We start from the raw sequence: 20,640 nt of genomic DNA, 5'->3' as shown, positions 1-20,640 counted from the left end.
TAGCCCCAGAATCTGGGACTTCAAGCCCCTAGACTGACCTCTTACCTTTATAGACACCCCCCTCGCCCATACACAGCTATTTTAAAGTTTAGCCTGATAGTAAAGAGACCCCTTTTCAACCCTTCACCACACAAGAGAAAGCCGGCAGCATTTGTCATTAACTATTTATTTCTCCTCTCCTGGCTCCCAAACTGCTTCTCCTCCCTACTGCCGCCAGCCACCTTCGAGTTCTCCCTCTTCTCTCCCCGGCTCTGCTCGCTGGATTGCAGCAGCTCAGCGGATGGTCCAGCTTTACTCTTTCACTTCCATTCTTCTTCCCTTCTTTGCGTGGCTGCATTTGCCATTGAGCAGGCTGATGGAAATACCTGAGTGCTCTGTCTAGGCCAGGGGTCTCCAACACGCGGCCTGCGGGGCTATTTCTCTAGGTAAGCGGCTCCAGGCCGCAGGCCAATGCCAGCCTTCACCCCAACCCCCTGCCGTGAGCCCCCTGCCTGCACCCCAACCCTCTGCCACACCTCGCACTCCCTCCTGCCCCCTGCACCCCAACCCCCTGCCTAGAGCCCCCTACTGCACCCCAACCCTCTGCCACACCTGGCACTGCCTCCTGCACCCCAAACCCCTGCCTAGAGCCCCCTACTGCACCCCAACCCCCTACCTCACCCCTCCAACTCCCTGCCCTGAGCCCCCTGCCTGCACCTCAACCCCCTGCTGCACCCCAACTCCCTGCCCTCAACCTCCTGCCACATCCTACATCCTTCCTGCACCCCAACTTCCTATCCTGAGCCCCCTTCTGCATCCCCCACCCCCTGCCCTGAGCCCCCTGTCTGAACCCCAACCCTCTGCCACACACCACACTCCCTCCTGCACCCTGTACGCCAACCCCCTGCCCAGAGCCCCCTACTGCACCCCAACCCCCTACCTCACCTCTCCCTCTCCCTGCCCTGAGCCCCCTGCACCTCAACTCCTGCCCTAAGCCCCTGCCACACTCCTCCTGCCCCCTCTGGGGGCAGCACTGGGGGCAGCGAGGGGGGGGTGTGTGTCAGTGATGCGGCCCTCGGGCCAATGAACTAGTCCTCAGCCGGCCCTCGTGGTCATTTGAGTTTGAGACCCCTGGTCTAGGCTCACAGGCCCAGCAGCTAAAGCCAAGCGCTGCTGAAAGCAGGGGGAGATTAGCCTGGATTGGCAGGAGTTGAGGCTTGGCCCATAGGGACCCCAGGCACTGCCGCTGCTGCCACCTTCATGGTGAATCCTCCAAGGCCTCGCCAAAGGGCTCTTCCCCATTCTGCAAAGTGGCCTCACGGGCTGAGTGTCTAGGAGAACAGAAACCCTTTGTTAGAGCCGGAGAGTCTGTTGCCACGGCTCCCTGAGGGTCACAGTCAAACACCTGCGAGTCTCTAGGAGGCTCTCAAGCAGTTCCCTGCTCAGGCACTTGGCACCCACTAGCAATGGTCTCTGACAGCGGCATAGCCAAGGGGAGCTCAGCAGATGCTCCCTTCTATGGCTTCCTGAGTGGGAGGGAGGTTGGTCTTGTCATTTAAGGCCTAGTGTCAAAGGCAGGGCTCCTGGGTTCTCGGACTTTGGAAGTGGGTGGAGTCTAGCGGTTGGAGCTGGACTGGTATCAGTCCCACGCTTCCTTCCTGCCTCTGTCAGGGACGTCGTGTGTGACCTTGCAGCCAGCGAACAGGGATAATACTGACCCACCTCAGAGGGGCTGGCAGGGGTCACCAGCGTCATGACTCAAGTTGGAACCAGTTGTGCTCTTGGTAGTGAAGGGCCCAGATTCAGTCCCCATGGATGCCCAGGGTGTCTGTATTGTGGCCCTGGTTTGACTCACCTAGCATTACGGGCTGTTTAGCCCGGCCCTGGCCAGGCGTGATGCATCTGCTCCTGGCCCTCTCATCACACACAAGAACATGGCCCACCAAGGACAATCCATCAGCTCCCATCTGGTGTTCAGCTCCAGGATGGATGGGGAGCCCTAGCCGGACCATAGAAAGACAGGGGGGTGTTCTTTGGTGGAAACTGCTGGAGCTTCAGCCTCTGCTCCCACCTCCACCCCCACGCTAAGGGCTTCAAAAGTGGTGCCTGACCCCAGGTAAACGAAGTAGCCGAGCTGAGGCCAGAGTGGGACTGATCCTAAGAAAAGAGCAGATTTCTCCTCTGCTCTAGGGAGATTCCCCTAGGAAAAGCAGCTGGGGTGGGGCGATACAAGCACTACCCCTCAGCCCATGAATAACGGGCAACTGGGACTTTGGGAGCCAAGGGACTGGTGTATCTTCCTGGAGATCAGAAAGGGGCAATGGAGAAGTTGTACCAAAGTCAATGTCATGGCTGGGTCAAGGGCAGCCAGACCTACTGGTCAGAGCCAGAGTCCACACTCACATGACAGGAGTGGAGAGTCAGCCAGGTCAGGATACTGGAAGATGAGCAGCAAAAGACAAACTTGCGATCACCACCACAACTCAGATGCCAGGAAATCAAGCCAGGGGAGCGGCAGCAGAACCAGGCAGCGCACAGTCCAGAACCGGGAGCAGGCCTGGTGTTCAGTCAGCTTCGTGTTCCTGCTGCTGTCTTACGTAGGGCCAGGGGGCCAGTGAGCTTTCCTGGGACTCCTCCAATAGGACCTCAGGAGTGGAGCCTCAAACTGGGACTGAACTTCATGGGTCCGAGGTAAGCAATTTTCAGCAGGCTTCCAGGTGGAGGGTTGGAGTGTGGCTGCTCCCATGAACCCTGCAGACCCGGGTTGGAGACCCCTGGGTCGTGACAGTGAGTGATCTCTCCCTGCTCAAACCTCCTGCAGCAGGAAACAGTCTCCAGGATCCTGGACACTGCCTCTGAGAATAAAATGAGGATATCATGATGAGAAACAGGGCTCTGTACCAGGGCTGGGATCCAGGGACAGGGAAAGCTCCCAGACAGGCTATGCATCGGGGATGCCATTTCTCCCCCAAGAGACCCACACGCCCCAAGAAGTAAATGGCTCTTACCTCCATGAGGGACTGGGGTCTTCCATCTAAGCCTCTTTGAGAGCCGGCATTGCTGGGACGAGGTGACCTGTCCCCACTGCTCCCTGACGTGGCTCAGCTACAGGAAGCGCCCGTCTGGGAGGCTGTGCCAGATCCCAGGGCCTGAAAGACAGCTGGAAGGAGGCTCCTATTCCTGTGACACCCAGAGACCCCATAGAAGGGCCAAGGGGAGAATAAAGGGCAGAAGGTGAAGCTAGCCCTGAGCCTCTGTCCCACCCCCACCTCCTCAAAAGTGGAGCTTTCCGAGCCCCAGTGGGGCTGTGGCCCTGACACAAGGGCTTTTCTGCACCATATGGGGCAGGGAGAGCTCTGCCTGGGCGTAGCGGGAATGAGCGGGGGTAGACCAAGGATAGGGAGGAGGGGAGTGGGTGCAAGGGAAAGAGGTCCTGCCCCATATGAAGGAATTTGGGGGGCAGAGGGAAGAACCCTGCTCCACAGAGAGGGGAGAGAGTTTCTGTGAGTGCCAGGAGGCTCCATTTCCCCTTCTCGCTCTCCCAATCAGAGGAAGAGGGCCACTCCAGCTGGCCCAGTCTGGTCCTGACCAGAGTCTGCAGGGTAGCAGTGGGCCCACAATAGGGCTGGGCGGTTTTGACAGGGTTGGGACTCACCAGCATGGCGCCTCCCGCTGGTCGCTCTGGGAATGAGCTCAGTCCATGGGGAACGCCCTCTGCTGGCAGCGTCCCATCCGTCTCTTGTCCTCCCTTGGCATCTGGAGCCGCGTTGCTCACCGCTTGACACTGCCTCCAGCAGTGCCCACTAGTCCATCCTCACCCCATTCCAGGGGCGGGGGTTAGCAACAGGCCTTGCACCTGCCTTGATGGCCAACTGCAACCCCCAAAGTCTAGCCCCTAGTCTCAAGGGCCGGTTACAATTTGTCTCGGCCATCGGATGGCCAGATGCAGTACTGCCCAGCCCGAGATGCTGGTCTCCTGCTCTGGAGACAGACCTTCCCCCATGAAATTCTGGGACACACTACCTGCTGCTCTCCTGGGCAGCCATTATATAGGGCCTAGCCTAGCCCTGATTGGCTGGCTCTAATCTCGGCCCTGATTGGCTCTCAGTAGGCCCTTCCCTGATTGGAAGACGGCTTGCACAGCCATTCTGGCCTACTCTAGTTCCCTCTCACATGGGGGTGGGGCAGCCGTCCCACCACAAACCCTCCCCCTTAAAAAATGCTCACGGGGGAGGGGAGGAAAGGGGTCCCTATCACCCCAGCTTCCTTCGTAGTGGGGCCTGCAGGGCATCCCTTTCCTCTCACAGGCCCGCCAAAGTCTGGAGTCAGCAGCTTCCCAGCTGTAGGGTCTGGGTTCGCACTGTTGAACGCCCTGGTCCTACGTGGGTTCCTACTTCTGTTTGGGTTCCCACATGGGCCCTCCTGGCTCCTATGTGGGTTCCCTCATTTCGGTGGGGCCTCTCTGCCCCAGCCCCTTTCTCTCTAGGGGCCTCCGTCTTCACCACCTCTTCTCTGTGGCTAGTCTCTGACCGAGCCCTTGTCTCAGACACTCCCCCTTTCTGCCTCAGGGGGCAGTGCCTCTTTAGATGTCCCCGTTGGTGGCAGTGGAAGCACTTTCTGGGTCTTCCCCCTGCCACATCCCTACTCCTGCTTGTTTGGGCCCTAGCCCTTCCTTCTGGGCTGGCCTGGGCCTTGGGAGTCCTGTAGGGGCACTCTCTCTTCAGGTGCCCTGGCTCCCCACAGACCCAACAAGCTGGGGGCCCCCCTATTACTCTCACAGGGGGTGCCTTTTCTAGGTGGGGTCTCTCTGCCCCATCCCAGGAGGGACACTCCCTCCTTTAGTGTCCCTGTCACCTACAGGCGAAGCAGTTCAGCGTTCCTGGCCTCTCGCCCTCGGTGACGGATCTCTTGTTTGGTCTGGGTGCCGACCTCCCCAGCAGCCAGAACAACTCCCTCTGCTGTTCGGCAAGCCGAGCCACCCAGGCCCTCCAATAGAAGTCTCTTTTCTCCACCATTTTGGACTCTCCATGTGGCACAATCTGCCTAGTCCGCTTGATGGTGTCCTTCTTCAGGCCACTTCCCTCCAGCAGTGCCCCCTAATCCATCCTCATCTCCTTCCGACGGGGAGGAGGAAGCAGGTTAGCAACAGTCCTTGCACATGCCTCAGCGGCCAACCAAAACCCCCAAAGTCTAGCCCCTTGTCTCAAGGGAGGTTGCAGTTTGACTCAGCCACCACATGGCCAAGTGCAGTACAAGAGGGAACAGGGGGACCCAGGCCCACCAACTATCCTGGGTCCAAACCCAGGGATCCTCTAGTGGCAGTCTCCCTGCTCTCCCCTTGTCCAACTGTCCCTGGGCCACTTCTCCTCTTGGCCCTCTAGGCCCTTTCTATCAGGGCCCGCAGTCTGGCAGGTCTTGGGCCGGAGCTGTAGTATGCTCCCTTCAGCCTGCCCAGCACTGCTCTTTTGGAGATGCTGGTCTACTGCTCTGAAGACAGACCTTCTCCCATCAAGGTCTGGGGGATACTGCCTGCTGCTCGCCTGGGCAGCCTTTATATAGGGCCTAGCTTAGTCCTGATTGGCTGGCTCTAATCTCGGCCCTGATTGGCTCTCAGTTGGCCCTTCTCTGATTGGCTACCAGCCTCTGCAGCCGCTCTGGCCTACTCTAGCGCCCTCTTGCATGGGGGTGGAGCAGCCGCCCCACCTCAGCGATCAGCTGTCGCAACCAGGCTGTGGCCTGGGCTGCGGGGCTGGCTCCAGGCACCAGCGGAGGAAGCACATGCCTGGGGCGGCATTCCGTCCATTCTTGGGGCAGCACAGGCCGGGCGACTTTTTTGTTTTTTGCACTTCAGCAGTTCGGGTGGCGGCAGTCCGAGCTTTGTTGTTGTTGGTTTTTTTTCTGCTTTGGCAGTTCGGGTGGCAGCAGTCCAAGTGGTTGGGAGTTTTTTGGTTTTCTTTTTGCTCACTTTGGCAGTCCGAGCGCTGTTGTATTTTTTTTTTTTTTTGCTTGGGGCAGCAAAAATGGTAGAGCCGGCGCTGCTGGGCTGAGGTCGCTCAAGTGGTCAGCCCCTCAACACACTGTATCGGGGGTGGCTCAGGTCTGGGCGGGGCCCAAGCACCCCACAAACAACCAGACTTCAAGGGCGGGCCCTGGCCTGGGTGGGGACCCGGTGGCCAGCCAACAAACAGTTCCTGTCCTGGCCTAGAGCCCCCTTGCACCGTGTAGGGGGTCAGCCACCCGGGGTGGAGTGGCAGGGGGACGCGGTCCCACCCTCCTCCCCCGCGTCCCAGCCCAAGGCGCTGGCAGGGGCAGGATTGGTTGCCCCTGCGTCGGCGGGGATCCAGCCGCAACACGCCGACTGAGCCGCGCCGGGCTCTGCAGCCAGCAGCTCCCGGGCTGCCCCTGGGCTACTTCCTGCCTCCCCGGGGTTTGGTATCTGCGGCCTCCAGGCCTCTTCCGGCTCCTTGGGGTAAACCGCAGCGGGTACTCCGGGCCAGTCCTCGTCCATGTCTGGGGTTAGGGTTAGGGGACTCTGGAGAACAGGCCAAGTGTCCTCCTCTGTTGCGGGCTGTCCCCCAACTGTGGTGAAGGGCCGGCCTTTTATATTTCCGACCCCACGCCCCGGTCCTTATGGCGAGGGGGGCGGGGCGATATAGGCTCCGCCCTCCAAGGGGCGTGTAGGGCAGCCCTCGCTCTCCCGCTCGGAGGGAGGCCGCTCAGTTGCAACAGCGTCTACCAGAGGCCCCGGTGGCCAGCCAACAGGCGAGGGGGGTGGGGCGATATAGGCTCTGCCGTCCAAGGGGCGTGTAGAGGGGCCCTCGCTCTCCTGCTCGGAGGGAGGCCGCTCAGTTGCAACAGCGTCTACCAGAGGCCCCGGTGGCCAGCCAACAGGCAAGGTGGGTGGGGTGATATAGGCTCTGCCCTCCAAGGGGCGTGTAGAGGGGCCCTCGCTCTCCTGCTCGGAGGGAGGCCACTCAGTCTCACTGCACTCCCCGTTTAGAGGGAGTAGGAGTTGCTGGTGGCCTTGGAGGCAGAATTCCTGCAGCGCCTCCGGCACTTGGCGCAAGTGCCGGATGATGTGAAGTTGATTCATTATGTTGGCCGTGACGACCTCCTGCTGCAAGGGAACGAGGACCTGTCAGAGACTCAGATGCCCCCGTGGAATCAGGGGGAATTAAGGGCACCTGGGACCAGCAGCAATTCCACCCAGCACCCACGCACCTCTGAGGGATGAAGTCCCCCTCCTGACCCCCAGAATGGAGTCTTGTTTTCCTTTCAAGGGACCTCCAGTGCCAACAACCTCCTTGTAGGGGGAGCTCCTGCCACCTCCCAGCCAGTGCCCCTGACAGCTGTTCCACCTCCAATCCACAGCTCAAGTTCTCTGACCCCTCTCCTCCACCCCCACCCAGGTTGGGCAGGGAGGGGGCTCTAGCGGGGCGGGGGGCGGAGGGATTCTGGCAGCAGTGAAGTGGGATGTGGGCAGCTTGAGACCTTTCCCCAAGTCATCCCAGCCACTGAGGCTGAAGCCGCAGGATGGCAGCCCTGGTGAATGGGGCAGATCAGCAGCCCCCGCTGACTGAATCCTCCAGTTCTCTCTAGAGCGAGTCCAGCCCTGCCGGCAGCAGGACGAGCTTCCCCCGCCCATGTGCCTCAGAACTGCCCGCTCAGTCGCCATCACCCCTCAGTCCTTGGCCTCCCAGGCTGCCAGTGATGGGAACAACTCTGGGTGGTGGCACGGGTGACAGGAGAGGCACGCAGAGGGCACGTAGAGGACTCTGCTGCCCTTCCCAAGAACAGAAGTCCGTGCTGAGGCAATGCTTGTCAATCATTAGCCTTGCTAACGAGCTGGGCTGGAGCTGCTCCGGGAACAAGCTGGCTCCCTCCTGCTCATGGAGGTGAATTCATCTCCCTTCCCAGGAGCACCTGCTCTCACTCTCATTCCCCACCGGTCGCCTTGCTGCCAGGCCGGCGAATGGCCAGAGGATGGGAATGAGGCCTGGGCCCCGCCCCAATCTCCTGAGTCTAATGCAGCTGCTCACCTTGCTCCCCATCAGCTGCTCGGCTTGCCCCAGGAGGGAGTAAGTGAGGAGCAGCCCAGCCTGGCTGACACGCAGCTGGGGGTCGTGCATGGCCAGCACTGTTGTCTGCAGGAAGAAGCTTCTCTGCCCCTCCGAGAACAATTTGGCAAAAACCTGAAACCAACCAGATGTGAGGCTTCAGCAGATTGCCCTGAACCAGGCTCCAAATCCTGGCCTAGAACGGCAACTCTGTTGCGTGGCTCCAGGAGGCAGTCACCTGCCCTGCAGAGCTGTGCCATGCCCTGGCAGAGCGTCCTTACCTCCCCCACCCTGGCTGTGTTCTTATAGCCGAGGAGCCTGTTGTCCTGGTGCCAGTCCCAGCACCAAAGGTATTCGACCTCATGGATGTTCAGGTCTGGGAAAGAGAGAGACACATACACATTGGTCATTCTGGTTGCAGGGCTTGTGTCCTTCCAATCCCATATGTGGCTGCACAGTGGGCAGAGCCCAACAGAACTGCGGGGGTAGTGGAGAACACAGAAAGAGATAGAGAGAGACTGATCCGCCAGCCGGGGTCACTCGGAGAGAAATTGGCTGGGGTCCCAGTCTCACTCGTCTAGCCGGGTTCCTTACCCGTCTGGCGGAGCAGGAGCTGGTAGAGCCGGTAAACCCCCTCCCTGGCCTGCTGGCTGATGTCCTCGTCTGGGTCACCTACGAACAGAGCCAGCTGTGCCACGTGGTGGCCCATCCTGGGGAATTCGGCTGAGTTCTAATGGAAGGGAGAGGGAGAGGGGACTCCATCAGCATTTTCCTGTCAGCTCCCAGTCCCCGCCTGGGCCAGGACTCTCCTTCCCCTCAACCCCTCTGCAGGAGATGCTAGAGGACAGGAGCTAGAGCTGGATCCTTAGTTATCTCTGCCCACAAGGGAGCCCGGAGAACAGGGATGTGGGCAGGGCCCTCCAGGAGGATTTGCTTCCCCAGCTGCTCCAGGATGACAAGAAGGCAAGAACCTGGAGCATGGTCTCCTTACAAGCGAGAGTCTTCACTTAACCAGGACAAGAAGAACTTGTCTCAAGCCAGGCTCATTCTCTGCTCTGACTCTGCCTCCCCAAGAGGAACACTCCTAGCCCACAGCCCCTGCAGCAGCAGATCCTCCAGCCCGTTGGATCCAGCCCACCTACGCCTGGAGTCAGGAAGCTGGGCTCAGAGGCCACTTACGTCAAAGTCAGGGAGGGAGATGACGGACGTGAGCAGGGCTGCGCTGCTCCTGATGGCCCTGGCTCTCTCTCGTGGCACCCTGGACACGGTCCAGTAGTTAATGTGCTGTGGGGAAAGGAGGCAGCTCAGGATTGATGGGGGGGTGCATGTGTAGTGCTAATGGCCCCCCCCATCCCAAGGGGGCTGAGACATTGCATGCGGTGAGGGTGGAATATCAGATTCATTGACTGCAGAGCTTTAGAAGGGGACTCTTGCCCCCAGGACGATGCTTGTATCCTGCAGGTCACAACTTGTCATTGTCTCTCTAGATTGGGACAATGCTCAGTGTTGGGGCTGGTCCCATCCTCCCTGAACACCTGATTCCTGAACAGCTCCCCAGGAAGGAGACAGACCCCTCCCCCCTCCCTGGCTCTCAAGTCCTTGGCTGGGTGAAGGGACTGAGTGTGAGCACAATCCCCCCAGGAATCTCGGGGCCCGTCAGAGACAAGGGCTGATTCTCTGGGGCCCTCCTGTTTCTCCAGGAATGAGGCTGTGGCTCTTCTCTGAGGACCATCTTCTGGATCTCCCAGGAGGGGTTCAGACTCTCACTCCTCAAGCCAGCCGGGGGCCCTGTGGTCAGTGCTCAACACAAGCAGGCAGAGCTCTGGCTTGAAGTCCCAGCTCCTTCCTCTGTCCTTCAAGGAGGAAAGGCCTGACCCTGCATTGCACTGACTGCCCTGACCAAGGATGGCCACTGGGGGCCCAGCTAGGAGGACAGACTGGAAAATGGATCTAAGAGTTAAGGTAAAATTGCCCCCACCCTCTCACCAGACTCACCTGCAAGATGTAGTGGAGCTTGTCCGTGTCTGGGGTCTTTGCCAGCAGGTTCCCCAGCATGGCGTCCAGGAGGTCTGGTATGACCCTATGCAGATCCTGCAAAGCAAGGGAGAGCCATGGGTCAGAGTTAGGGAAAGTGGGGCTACACCTGCCACAGGATGGGAAGAGGGGTCTCTGGGAAGCACTGGTGAGACCCCCAAACACATTTCCTGGCCTCTCTCATTCACATCCCACTGCAGGCAATTAGCAAGGATTCGGGCAGGATAACAGCTGGCTGATCTACCTGGACTTGGTTGATGTCCGTCTGCGTGCCCAGGGTGAAGACGGCGTGCAGAGTGGCTCGGAGGAGGTGGGTCTCCAGCTCCGGCTCCAGGGCAGGTGTTATGGTGCTGGCAAGAGAGAGGAGCTGGTATTAGACTGTGCAGTGCGGGGGTGGGACTGGCACCAACACGGACGTGAAACTGCAGGGAAATAGGCAGAGGCTGGCGAGAATGGCAACTGAGGCACTGAGCCAGGGAATGATAAGGCCAAGGTTTCCCAGACCGACAGTGGCAGGGCAGGAATGGCGCCTGTTCCCTGGACCCTGCTGCCTCTCCTGTATCTGATCCTGGGAGTCAGCCTCTCCCCAAAGCCATTGCAATGTGACTGGAGTGAAAAGAAAAGAGCAGCCAGGAGAGGGAGTGACCCTTCCTGCCACCTCTGCCAGAGGAGCCCCCCTTGAGGGGTGAGCTGGGAGTGGGAGGGGCAGTGACTCCTAGCCATGGGCCTGAGCAGCACCGGGGTTAGGAGAACCGGGCGGGAGGGTCGCGGTACCTGAGGTTGGCCACAGCAATGAGGGAGTTGGCCAGGACGGCGTCAGGTGGAGAGTTAGGAGGAATCTCCTCAATGAGCTCCTGTGAGACGCAAAGGAGACAAAGGAGCGGGTGAGATTCGGGCCTCACTGACACTCCCCAAGGAGGAGATTACACAGCCAGCAGGATCCCCCCAGCTGCCTCCCGCTCCTCCGATTCCTGCCCACTAGTTCTCCCGTCTCCTCTCCCCAATCTTCAGCCCCAGCAATCCCTGCCCTCAGCTGCCCTCCAGCACCAGCCATCCCCCAACCCTCGGCCCGGGGAGACCCCTGCCCCTCCCATGTCTCTGTCCACCCTCCAGCTCCCGGGCGCCGTGTCTTACTCACCACAATCCTCTCCACCACAGCCGCCTTCGAGCAGTGTGGCTCCATTGTGTAGTCCCCTCTCTGCTGGGCAGCGAGGCACGCGGGGTAGATGGCGTGCAGGAACTCGAGCTGCTGCGCCTCGTCCTGCGCCCACCAGGAGTGGGGTTAGGGGAGAGAGAGCCAGTTAGCCAGGGACCTCCCTGCCCCAGCCACACCAGCTGCAGGACATAGGCCTGAATGGGGGATAGTGGGGACCTGCCTATTGTTCAAATCACCCACGACTCCTCCACAATCAGGGTCAGGAACTGGGACAGTGCCTGTGGGGGGAGGAGACCCCGGCTGGTGTGTGACAAACACCCCCATCTTGGGGGTCCCAGATCATGAAGGAGAAAGGTCCCCATTAGAGCCAAGACCTTCTGCAGGGGGTCGGGATGCTGGGAAGGAGCAGGAGAATCTCAGTTCCAGCACAGCTGGGGAACGTTTGTACCTTTTCTCGGGCATGGAGCTGCTCTCGGATGTTCATGAGAGCAGCCTCCTCTGTTACCAAGTCTACCCGGTCTTCTTTCTCCTCGTCGTCCTCGGAGTCCCTGGCGGACGCTGCACCAGGGAGAGAAGGGGACAAGGTGACTGCTGCTGCCACTCGGGGGAAGGACAGGGGCATGGTGGGACAATGTGTCCCCTTCCCACCTCCGGGACATAGGGCAGATTGGGCCCCACACTCCCCCCTCTCAGTGATGGCATCAGCCCCCAACTCCTTCAGGAGCCCATAGCAAAGAGATCCTCCCCACTGTCCTGGACTCCCTTGGAGGTGCCTCCCCCCAGCCCCGCCCAATGGAGCACCAAGGACCAAAGTGGCAGCATCTAGTGTCCGTGGAGTTCACATGGCTCAGGCCAGACACCTGGGCTGGAGACCCGCCCCCATAGCACTGCTTGAGGGCCTGGGCCCAGGGTGTTCACAGCCCCCTCCTCACCCCTCCCCGAGCCCAGCCTGGATCCTCACCTAGAACAAAGCAGAAGCGTCCGTCGGCCACGCTGCTAGCCGAGTCGCAGGCGCTGCTGCTGTCGGATGGGGAGCGGCCCGAGCTGCTGGGGCTGGCAGAGGGATCCTCCACCTCCTGCCCTGAGGAGGCTGGAAGGTCCTCACTGACCGGGCAGGGCGATGGCCCCTGTTGGAAGTTGGGGCTGGGCGCCTGGGGCCGCTGCTGCCCACACAACAACAAGCCCCAGAGCCACCCTGCCCGGTTCCGCCCCTGGGCTGGGTCCTGCCTGCCCAGCCGCAGCCTGGCCCAGCTCCATTTTGGCCTGGGAGGTGATGCTCCCACCTCGGCGCCTGTGCCGGGAGTGGGTTTCCTCCGCCAGAAGGCTGGGCGCTTCCACCTCCTGGCGCGGCCGGAAGCTTCTTCCCCTCCAGCGGGGACGGAGAGGCCGCTTCGCTCCTGGGGAAGATGTTGTCTGCTTCCCTCAGGCTCTGGGGCCACCTGCACAGCCTTCTTCCCGAACATCCTCAGGAGCCTGGCCATCCTGGAACCCAGTGGGAAGCAGGCATGAGTCTGGGGTCAAGGCAGCCTCTCACTAACCAGCCTGTTTGGTCCCTCCCCATCCCTGCCCCAGCCAGAGCAGCTCCTGCTCCCCCCACAGGGGTGCAGGGAGGGCAAGCTACCCGCATTGGCAGGAGTTCATTGTATGATCTGCTCCCCCTCAACGCTCCCCCTCGTCATCGCTGGGGCTGCAAGAACTGGGGAGTCTCGTCCTTTTCGAACACTGGGGTCAGTCACAAAGACACTGGTCACTTTGGACAAGCAGCTCCCTCCTGCCACCCCAGACCACACTCACACCCCCCCACCCTCCGCCCAGGCTAGAGAAGGAACAGAACCCAGGCAGGGCAGGCTTTAGGCCGATTTGCCCGATTCCCCAGAATTGGGCCCCGTGCATAAGAGGGCCTCTCGCACTCACCCCAGCGGCATTCGTCTTCGGGGGCCCCGCTCCCCTGGCCAGAGCGCCGGCCGGAGCGCGGCAGCCCCGCGGCCCCACTCTCCCGGCTGGAGCTCCGGCGGAGCGTGGCAGCCCCGTGGCCCCGCGACCCAGGCCGGAGCGCGGCAGCCCTGTGACCCCGTGACCCCGGCTGGAGCTCCGGCGGAGCACGGCAGCTCCGCGAGCCCGGCAGGAGCTCCGGCCAGAACATGGCTGCCCCATGGCCCTGCGACCCTGGCTGCAGCTCCGGCCAGCCCCGTGGCCCCGCAGCCCCAGCCGGACCGCAACAGCCCTGCAGCTCCACGACCCCGGCCAGACCGCCGGCCGGACCGCGGCAAGCCCCGTGGCGCTGCATTCCTGGCCAGAGCGCCGTCCAGAGTGTGGCAGCCCCGCGGGGCCACCTCCCCCAGCCAGCAATCCGAAGTGCCGCCCCAGGAATCGGGCCCCGCACTTGCTAAACCCGGCCCTGAACCCAGGAGTCTGGACTTCTCCTGGGAAACCATTCCCCACTTCAAAGTCCCTAGGCATAGCAAGGCCAGGGCCCCCTCGGTTCCCATTGATTTCCATGCTCAGCAGCTCACTGGGTCTGGCCCAGCTCACAGACTCTCAGCCTGGGGAACAGTCTCCCACAAGGGAAGGGCTGGGAGCCCCATTGCTGGGACCTTGCCAAACACACTGGAGACGGCTCTGGAGAAGCCCTTTCCCGGTCTGAGAGCGAGGGGGTCCTGGGGGCTGTTTGCAAATCCAATCTCCTTTGGGAGAGATTCTCTCCCCCTCTTTCTGCCTCTCCCCAGACAGACAGGGGACGCCCCCGAGGAACCCTAATGCCACTCACTTGCTCTGGTGACGGAGAGATGGTTGGAGGATGTTCAGGGTCGTCCCTCGCCCTTCTCCTCTCTCTCCAAGCCCAAGGCAGGCTGGAGAGGGTGGTGGTGAGCTGAGGAGGTCCCTGCCCAGGAAGCAGGCAGGGTGATGGCACGGGGCGATCGGCTGGCTGTGAAAACAAGAGTCTGTCTTATTACCAAGGGACAGAGAAACTCGGCCAGCAGCAGGGGGTGCAGAACACCGCCCTAGTGCAGGGGTGACAGCGCCTCTGGGATCCCGACATCCCTGCACTTTACACACCTTCCTGGAGCCTCCCAACCCCCCTGGGCTGTCGGGACTGCGACCCCAACCCCACTGATGAGAACCAGGCCTGGGAGGGGAAGCTACTGGCACAGGGTCACACCAAGTGTCAGAAGAATGGATGGGACCCAGCAGGCCTTCTTTCCAGGCCCCTTCGCTAACCACTGCTGCACACTCCCTCCCACAGCTGGCAATTACAACCAGGCCCCCATGTCCACTCCCCCGGCTTTGAGAGGGAGTGTGCTCCGCTGGAGTGACTGGACCAGGGGACTGAGAACCAGGACTCCAGAGTTCCATTGCTGGGTTTCCTGTTGGTTCCACTGCTGGTTGTTTTCCTTTTCCTGTGGGACTTTGGGCAAGTTGCTCCCCCGTCTCTGGCTCTGTCCCCAGCAGTCAAACGGGGATTTCATACTTTCCCACTATTGGAAAGTGCTGGGAGAATTGCTCGGCCAAGAACCACGCCGGCCCCGGCCCCCGGTGCAGCATCGCGCTGGCCCCCGGCCAAGCACCGCGCCAGCCCCCGGCATGGCTCCCTGCCGAGCACCGCGCCAGGCCCCAGCCAAGTGTCCACACCGCCGGCCCAGCACCGCGCCGGCCCCCCGGCCCCGCGCCCCCGGCACGGCCCCCGGCGCAGCACCGCACTGGCCCCCGGCCGTGCACCGCGCCAGCCCCCGGCACGGCTCCCTGCCGAGCACAGCGCCAGCCCCCAGCCAAGTGTCCACACCGCTGGCCCAGCACCGCGCCGGCCCCTGGCCGAGCACCGTGCCGGCCCACGGCCCGGCCCACGGCCCAGCACCGCGCCGGCACCGGCCCCCGGCCCCCAGACAAGTGCCTGCGCACCCAGCCCCAGCTCCGGCCGAACACCACGCCGGCCCCCCGGCCAAGTGCCCCCGCCCCCGGCCGAGCACCGCACCGGTCCCCCGGCCAGCACCGCACCGGCCCCCGGCCGAGCACCGCGCCAGCCCCCGGCACGGCTCCCGGCCGAGCACCACACCGGCCCCCGGCATGGCTCCCGGCTGAGCACCGCGCCAGCCCCCAGCCAAGTGTCTGCACCGTCGGCCCAGCACCGCGCCGGCCCCCGGCCCCGCGCCCCCGGCACGGCCCCCAGCCCAGCACCGCGCCGGCACCGGCCCAGCACCGCACCGGCCCCTGGCCAAGTGCCCGCGCCCCCGGCCCGGCCCCCGGCCGAGCACCGTGCTGGCCCCCAGCCAAGTGCCCGAACCGCCGGCATAGCTCCGCGCCGGCCCCCGGCCGAGCACCGCGCCGGCCCCCGCCCGGCTCGCAGCCGAGCACCGCGCTGGCCCCCAGCCAAGTGCCCGGCCCCCGGTGCAGCACCGCGCCGTCCCCTGTCCAGCACCATGCCGGCCCCGGCCCCTGGCTGAGCATCACACCGGCTACTGGCCCGGCCCCCGGCCGAGCACCACGCCAGCCTCCGGCCAAGTGCCCGCACCGCCGGCCCAGCACCGCGCCGGCCCCCGGCCAAGTGCCCGCACCGCCAGCCCAGCACTGCGCCGGCCCCCGGCCGAGCACTGCGCCGGCCTCTGGCCCGGCACCCGGCCCAGCACCGCACTGGCCCCCGGCCGAGCACCGCACCGGCCCCGGCCCCCGGCTGAGCACCGCGCCGGCCCCCGGCCCGGCCCCCGGCCCAGCACTGCGCCGGCCCCGGGCCCCGGCCCAGCACCGCCCCCGGCCCCGGCCCTCATCCGAGCACCGCGCCAGCCCCCGGCCAAGTGCCCGTACCGCTGGCCCAGCACCGCGCCAGCCCCCGGCCCCGCGCCCCCGGCCCCAGCCCCTGCCGAGCACCGCGCATAGACAGCAAGGCGGTGGCAGAGCCAGAAAGAGAAGCCACCAGTCCTGACTCCTGTTCTAATGGACAACAAACCGCCCAGAAGCACGGCAGAGGGGAAAGTAAACCAGTCCGGTCCGGTACAGCGGAGCGGCAAGAGCCAGTACGCCATGCCGGACTGGACCGGCTTCCGCGGCGGAGATTTAAAGGGCCCAGGGCTCCAGCCGCTGTGGGGAGCCCTGGGTCCTTTAAAGCGCCGCTGGAGCTCCGGCAGCCGGTCTCCCGCGGTGATTTAAAGGGCCCAGAGCTCCGCGGCTCCCAGCCGCCTCTGCAACTGGTAGCTCCGGGGTGATTTAAAGGCCCTGGGGCTCCCAGCCACAGCCGGAGCCCCTGGGCCTTTAAATCTTGAAAGGCCCCGCCTCTTCCGGTTGAGGCTACACCCCCGCTCAGGACTCCGGCGTAATGGTAAATCCTTTAAGTTCCTTTCACCCCTGGGCAGGGATAGAGCCCTGGAATCAAGATGGTGGGGAAATTTCATTGAAACCGTTTCTGTCAGAAAATCCCATTCAGACTAAACCAGTTTGTTTCTTGAACTCATAACAAGTGGGATGAAAGTTCTTTGCAAAAAGATTTTCTTGCAAAACAAAAGCATCTCCTGTTTGTCACAGTGTGTTAAATTGTCTCCTCGCACACCAAGAGGAGACACTTAGATCTCGAAAATTAGATAAGATGCTTCAGTCTGAGCTAAGTAGTTGCTGCTCTTATCAATTTCAAAATAAAAAAATACAAATAAAATCAACTATTTCAGCTATTCTATTATGTCACACTCTGATCTGAGTAAATGTGATAGGACACCTCATATTATGCACTCCTCCTAGTGACACTCTCCAATGGATCTCCATCCTCCACCCACTGTGAGGTAAGTAGGAGCGGATCATTATTATCCCTACTTGAAAGAGGGAGAAGCTAAGGTTGAGAAAGGAGAATTGACTTGTCTTAGGTCACACAGCCAGTCAGTGGCAGAGTTGGGAATAGGACCCAAGAGCCCTGATTTTCAAACTAACCATCGGATCTTGAATTTGCGTGCAGGAGGTCAGCGCCTGACAGGGAAGGCCAAGCTTCAGAGCAGAGCGTGGGCCCCGCCCGCTGGCGCCATGGTAACCCCTGACTAAGGCGCCACTTTTGGAAAATGTGCTGAGGGGAAGTGGCTGCTTCCCCTGCACCGCCCTTAGCTACGCTACTGGTGGGGATCACTGCCGGGGCACTATTTCAGCCCCACATTTTCGGGTGGACCTCCCACCGTGGGAGCTGCAGAGCACTCCCCCGCGACACACAAACACACACACCCTGGTGTTAGGAGGGGAACAGGGGAAAGGACAAAAGAAGCAAGAGAAGAAAAGAAAGGAGGGAGGGCTGGAGGAAAAGGTGAAACAAAAAGGACAAACCCCAATGTCCCCAGTGATTCTAAGGGACAAAATCCCAGGTGCGGAATAAAATTCTGCCTCCTCAAGCTTGTGTTTTCCATGCCTAGAATTCAACTCTCACCCGATGGATCAGACTGAACAGGTTTCAAACCTCGAGGAGGCTCTTACCTTCTACACAGGGACGTCTGCTTTCTAGTACAAATCACTAAAAGGGAAGGAGAAAACTCAACAGAGGTTCCTCCTGCCGCTCACGTACGTGAACTCGAATGTTCTCTCAGTCCTCAAAGAGAGACCTCGAGACAGAGACTTGCTGAAGCAAAGCCACAGGAGTCTCTGAGGTTTCCCGGGCCACTCGCCTCTGTCCTGCCTGGCTGATGTCAGCATCTCTCTGTGAGGTCACCACCTTTGACCAATAGTCTGAGGTCCTGCAAAAGGCCTTTGTGATGTCACTGCCACGCCCCTCCCTTGCTGTGCTAATGTCCTGCCCCTGGCCAGGCACCTGGGAGCTTTGAGCTACTCCCTGTGGATCACCCCACTCAAGGCGTGTTCATTCTAGGAAGCAAGCCGACTAGACAGTAAAACCTCAGACGCTGCTCCCAATGCTACACTCAGTTTTTCAGAAATTAGTAGACTTGATGGCCAGAAGAGACCATTAGAGCATGTAATCTGACCCCCTGCATGTCACAGGCCTCCTGTATGACACCATAGCTACTTTGGGGGCAAACACATTCCAGAAAGGCATCTAGTCTTCATTAAATGACAGCAAGAGAGGGCGAATTCACCACTTTCCTTGGTAGCTTGTTCCTGTGGTGAATCATTCTCGCTGTTGCAGGGGGTGCAGCAGGGGCTGGCTGCAGGCAGCGGGTGCCGGGCTGGCTGCAGGCAGGGGCTGGCTGGAGATGGGCTGGTGGGGGCAGGGGGTGCGGGGCTGGAGGCAGGGCAGGGGGTGCAGCAGGGGCTGGCTGCAGGTAGGGCAGGGGCCCCCCTGCTTCTACCACCTTGGCCCTTTAAATAGCTGCCGGAGCCCTGGGGAAGCTGCGGGGCTCTCGCGGCTATTTAGAGGACCGAGGCAGCAGAGGTAGCTGGAGCCCCGGCACTTTAAATAGCCCCCGGAGCCCCCTGCTACCCCAGGGCTCTGGTCCAACCACTAGACCCCCCCCATAAGCGCCACAGCTCCCTCTTCTCCTCCACTGGGTACATAAAACTACAAGTCCCAGAATCTCTTGCTTCCCCCGTCCCATCTCCTGAAGGGGCAGCCAATGGGCCGGAGCCGTTTGCTGATTGGCAGGTGCGCGGGCCAGTGGGGGGGAGCCCGTGCCCGGCGCGAGTTGGCAGCTGGCGATGGCCCAATGTACAGGCCCAACCACTCGGCCTTCTTCACTTTAAAGCGCTGCCCGTAGGCCGACAGGAACTCGTCCATCTGCTTGTCCAGCTCCTGCTTCAGCTCCTCCAGGGCCGCCTGTTTCTGGGGGTCCTCGCCCCGCAGCTCCCCCCGGCAGCGCTCCAGCAGCTCCTGGCGTTTCCCCTCCTGGCGTCGCTTCATCTCCAGGGGCTTCACTCTCAGACAGCTGCTCATGCTCTGGTGGCCACGGTCCTGCCGGGAGGGGGGCGAGATCGTCCATGAGGGACGGGAACTAGCATTACCCAGCCACAGGGGGAACTTCTGCCTCACACACCTGTAGCCCCCTCAACTCCAACCTACAGCCCCCTGCTAGCCCAGCCCTGCCCCCCGTCAGTCCTGTCGGTGCCCCTCACTCCCAACCCGCAGCCCCTCTGCACTCACCAGCTGCTGCACAAATTGTTCATATTCCCTCCTGGCAGCTTCTACTGCTTTTCTGTTTGCCTTCTCTCTCATCTCTGCCATCTCCGCCATCTGTGGTGGGAGAGGGAAAAGGGTAGGGGTGGGGATGGGATCCCCTCTGAACTGGGAGCCCCCCTTCCCCCACTCACCACCTTCTCCTAATTCCTCCAGGACCCTGCTTGCTGCTGTCACCCCCCCACTGGTGCCCCACTGGTGCCCCCTTTGTGGTGCCCCCTCCTGGCCCCCTAGTGCAATTGGCCAATGGCGGGTGGACCTGGGCTGAGAATGAACTGAAAACTGTCGGACTGGGATTTGGGCTTTCAGACCTCCCTAACCCCTTTGTATTGTTTTCAAATCAGTGGGGAAATGAGGGGAATCACCCAAAATTGTCCCCTCTACACATACGGACTGTATCAGGGGAGGAGAAAATCTTTAAAACAAACACAAAATATGAAAATCAATTTTTCTCCTACTTGTTGAAAATGAAAGCCAATGAAATTTGTCACTGAGCGATGCAGGGGGTAGCTCGGGGCGCAGGGGCCAGGACCGGGTTATTTATTGACTGACGTCGATGGGGTCAGGGCTGGATTCTGATCTCGGTGACCCCGCTGTAAATCAATCAACCTATGTGTCCTTTTGGACACTCACCTTCTCCCCATTCTTCCTAATACACCACCTCTATCTAATCTATCTATCTATCTATCCCCACACACCCCCTCTATCTATCGATCTATCTATCTATCCCCACACACCCCCTCTATCTATCTATCCCCACACACCTCATCATCTATCTATCTATCCATCCATCTATCCCCCTACACTCCCTCATATCTATCTATCTATCTATCCCCACACAACCTTCTTATCTATTGTGGAAGCAGAGAAAGAACTGACAGGAAGGGGATTGCACTGCATGACAGTTTGTTAGCAAGAGTTAGGCTAACTGTAACTTTAATAACGTGAGATTTGTAGACGCGAGGATTGTGTGAGGCGAGTGGGAAAGAACTGTGTGAGAAGTTGTTGCGACCTTGTGTAGATAATGTGTAGAAAATATTGTATGTAGACTAGAGTTAAAACAAGTGAGAAAAATAAGATATTAAAATGGCCTATGTATAAACAAAATGCAGCTGTTGCTTATTATTGTTTGTAATGAAAGGTATAAAGGTTTGCTGTAATTGTTTACCTGTAGAGAGACCTGTTTAGCTCTTTCCCTCTATGCAATTGTTAAAGAAAATAAAGTATCTGACTTGCTATACCCAAACAAAAAGTGAGAACTCTGTTATTCTCCGACAATTCTCCGACAATCGCCAGCTGAGCGGCGAACAGCAGAGGCTAACAGCGGGAGT

General features: G+C 60.7%; 2 protein-coding genes across 2 annotated transcripts; both read right to left on the bottom strand.

Moving 5' to 3' along the window:
* Positions 1–1,575: 1,575 nt before the first annotated feature.
* Positions 1,576–8,404, bottom strand: LOC135978090 (formin-2-like). Its single transcript, XM_065579142.1, has 4 exons — positions 8,318–8,404; positions 8,019–8,171; positions 2,988–7,096; positions 1,576–2,834 (listed from the first exon to the last, which is right to left on the bottom strand). The coding sequence occupies exons 2-3, from the start codon at positions 8,106–8,108 to the stop codon at positions 6,608–6,610; spliced, it is 579 nt and encodes a 192-aa protein (XP_065435214.1). The 5' UTR covers positions 8,109–8,171; positions 8,318–8,404; the 3' UTR covers positions 1,576–2,834; positions 2,988–6,607.
* A 10,277-nt stretch (positions 8,405–18,681) lies between these two features.
* Positions 18,682–20,019, bottom strand: LOC135978091 (RING finger protein 112-like). The gene is made up of 2 exons (XM_065579143.1): positions 19,277–20,019; positions 18,682–19,087 (listed from the first exon to the last, which is right to left on the bottom strand). Exons 1-2 carry the CDS (start codon positions 19,364–19,366, stop codon positions 18,698–18,700), a joined length of 480 nt encoding a protein of 159 aa, XP_065435215.1. The 5' UTR covers positions 19,367–20,019; the 3' UTR covers positions 18,682–18,697.
* Between the last annotated feature and the right edge of the window lie 621 nt (positions 20,020–20,640).

Source organism: Chrysemys picta, unplaced genomic scaffold (assembly GCF_011386835.1).
Source record: "Chrysemys picta bellii isolate R12L10 unplaced genomic scaffold, ASM1138683v2 scaf112, whole genome shotgun sequence".
Taxonomy (NCBI): Eukaryota; Metazoa; Chordata; order Testudines; family Emydidae; genus Chrysemys; species Chrysemys picta.
Note: the sequence above shows the minus strand (reverse complement) of the source record. Positions and strands in the feature narration are given on the sequence as shown.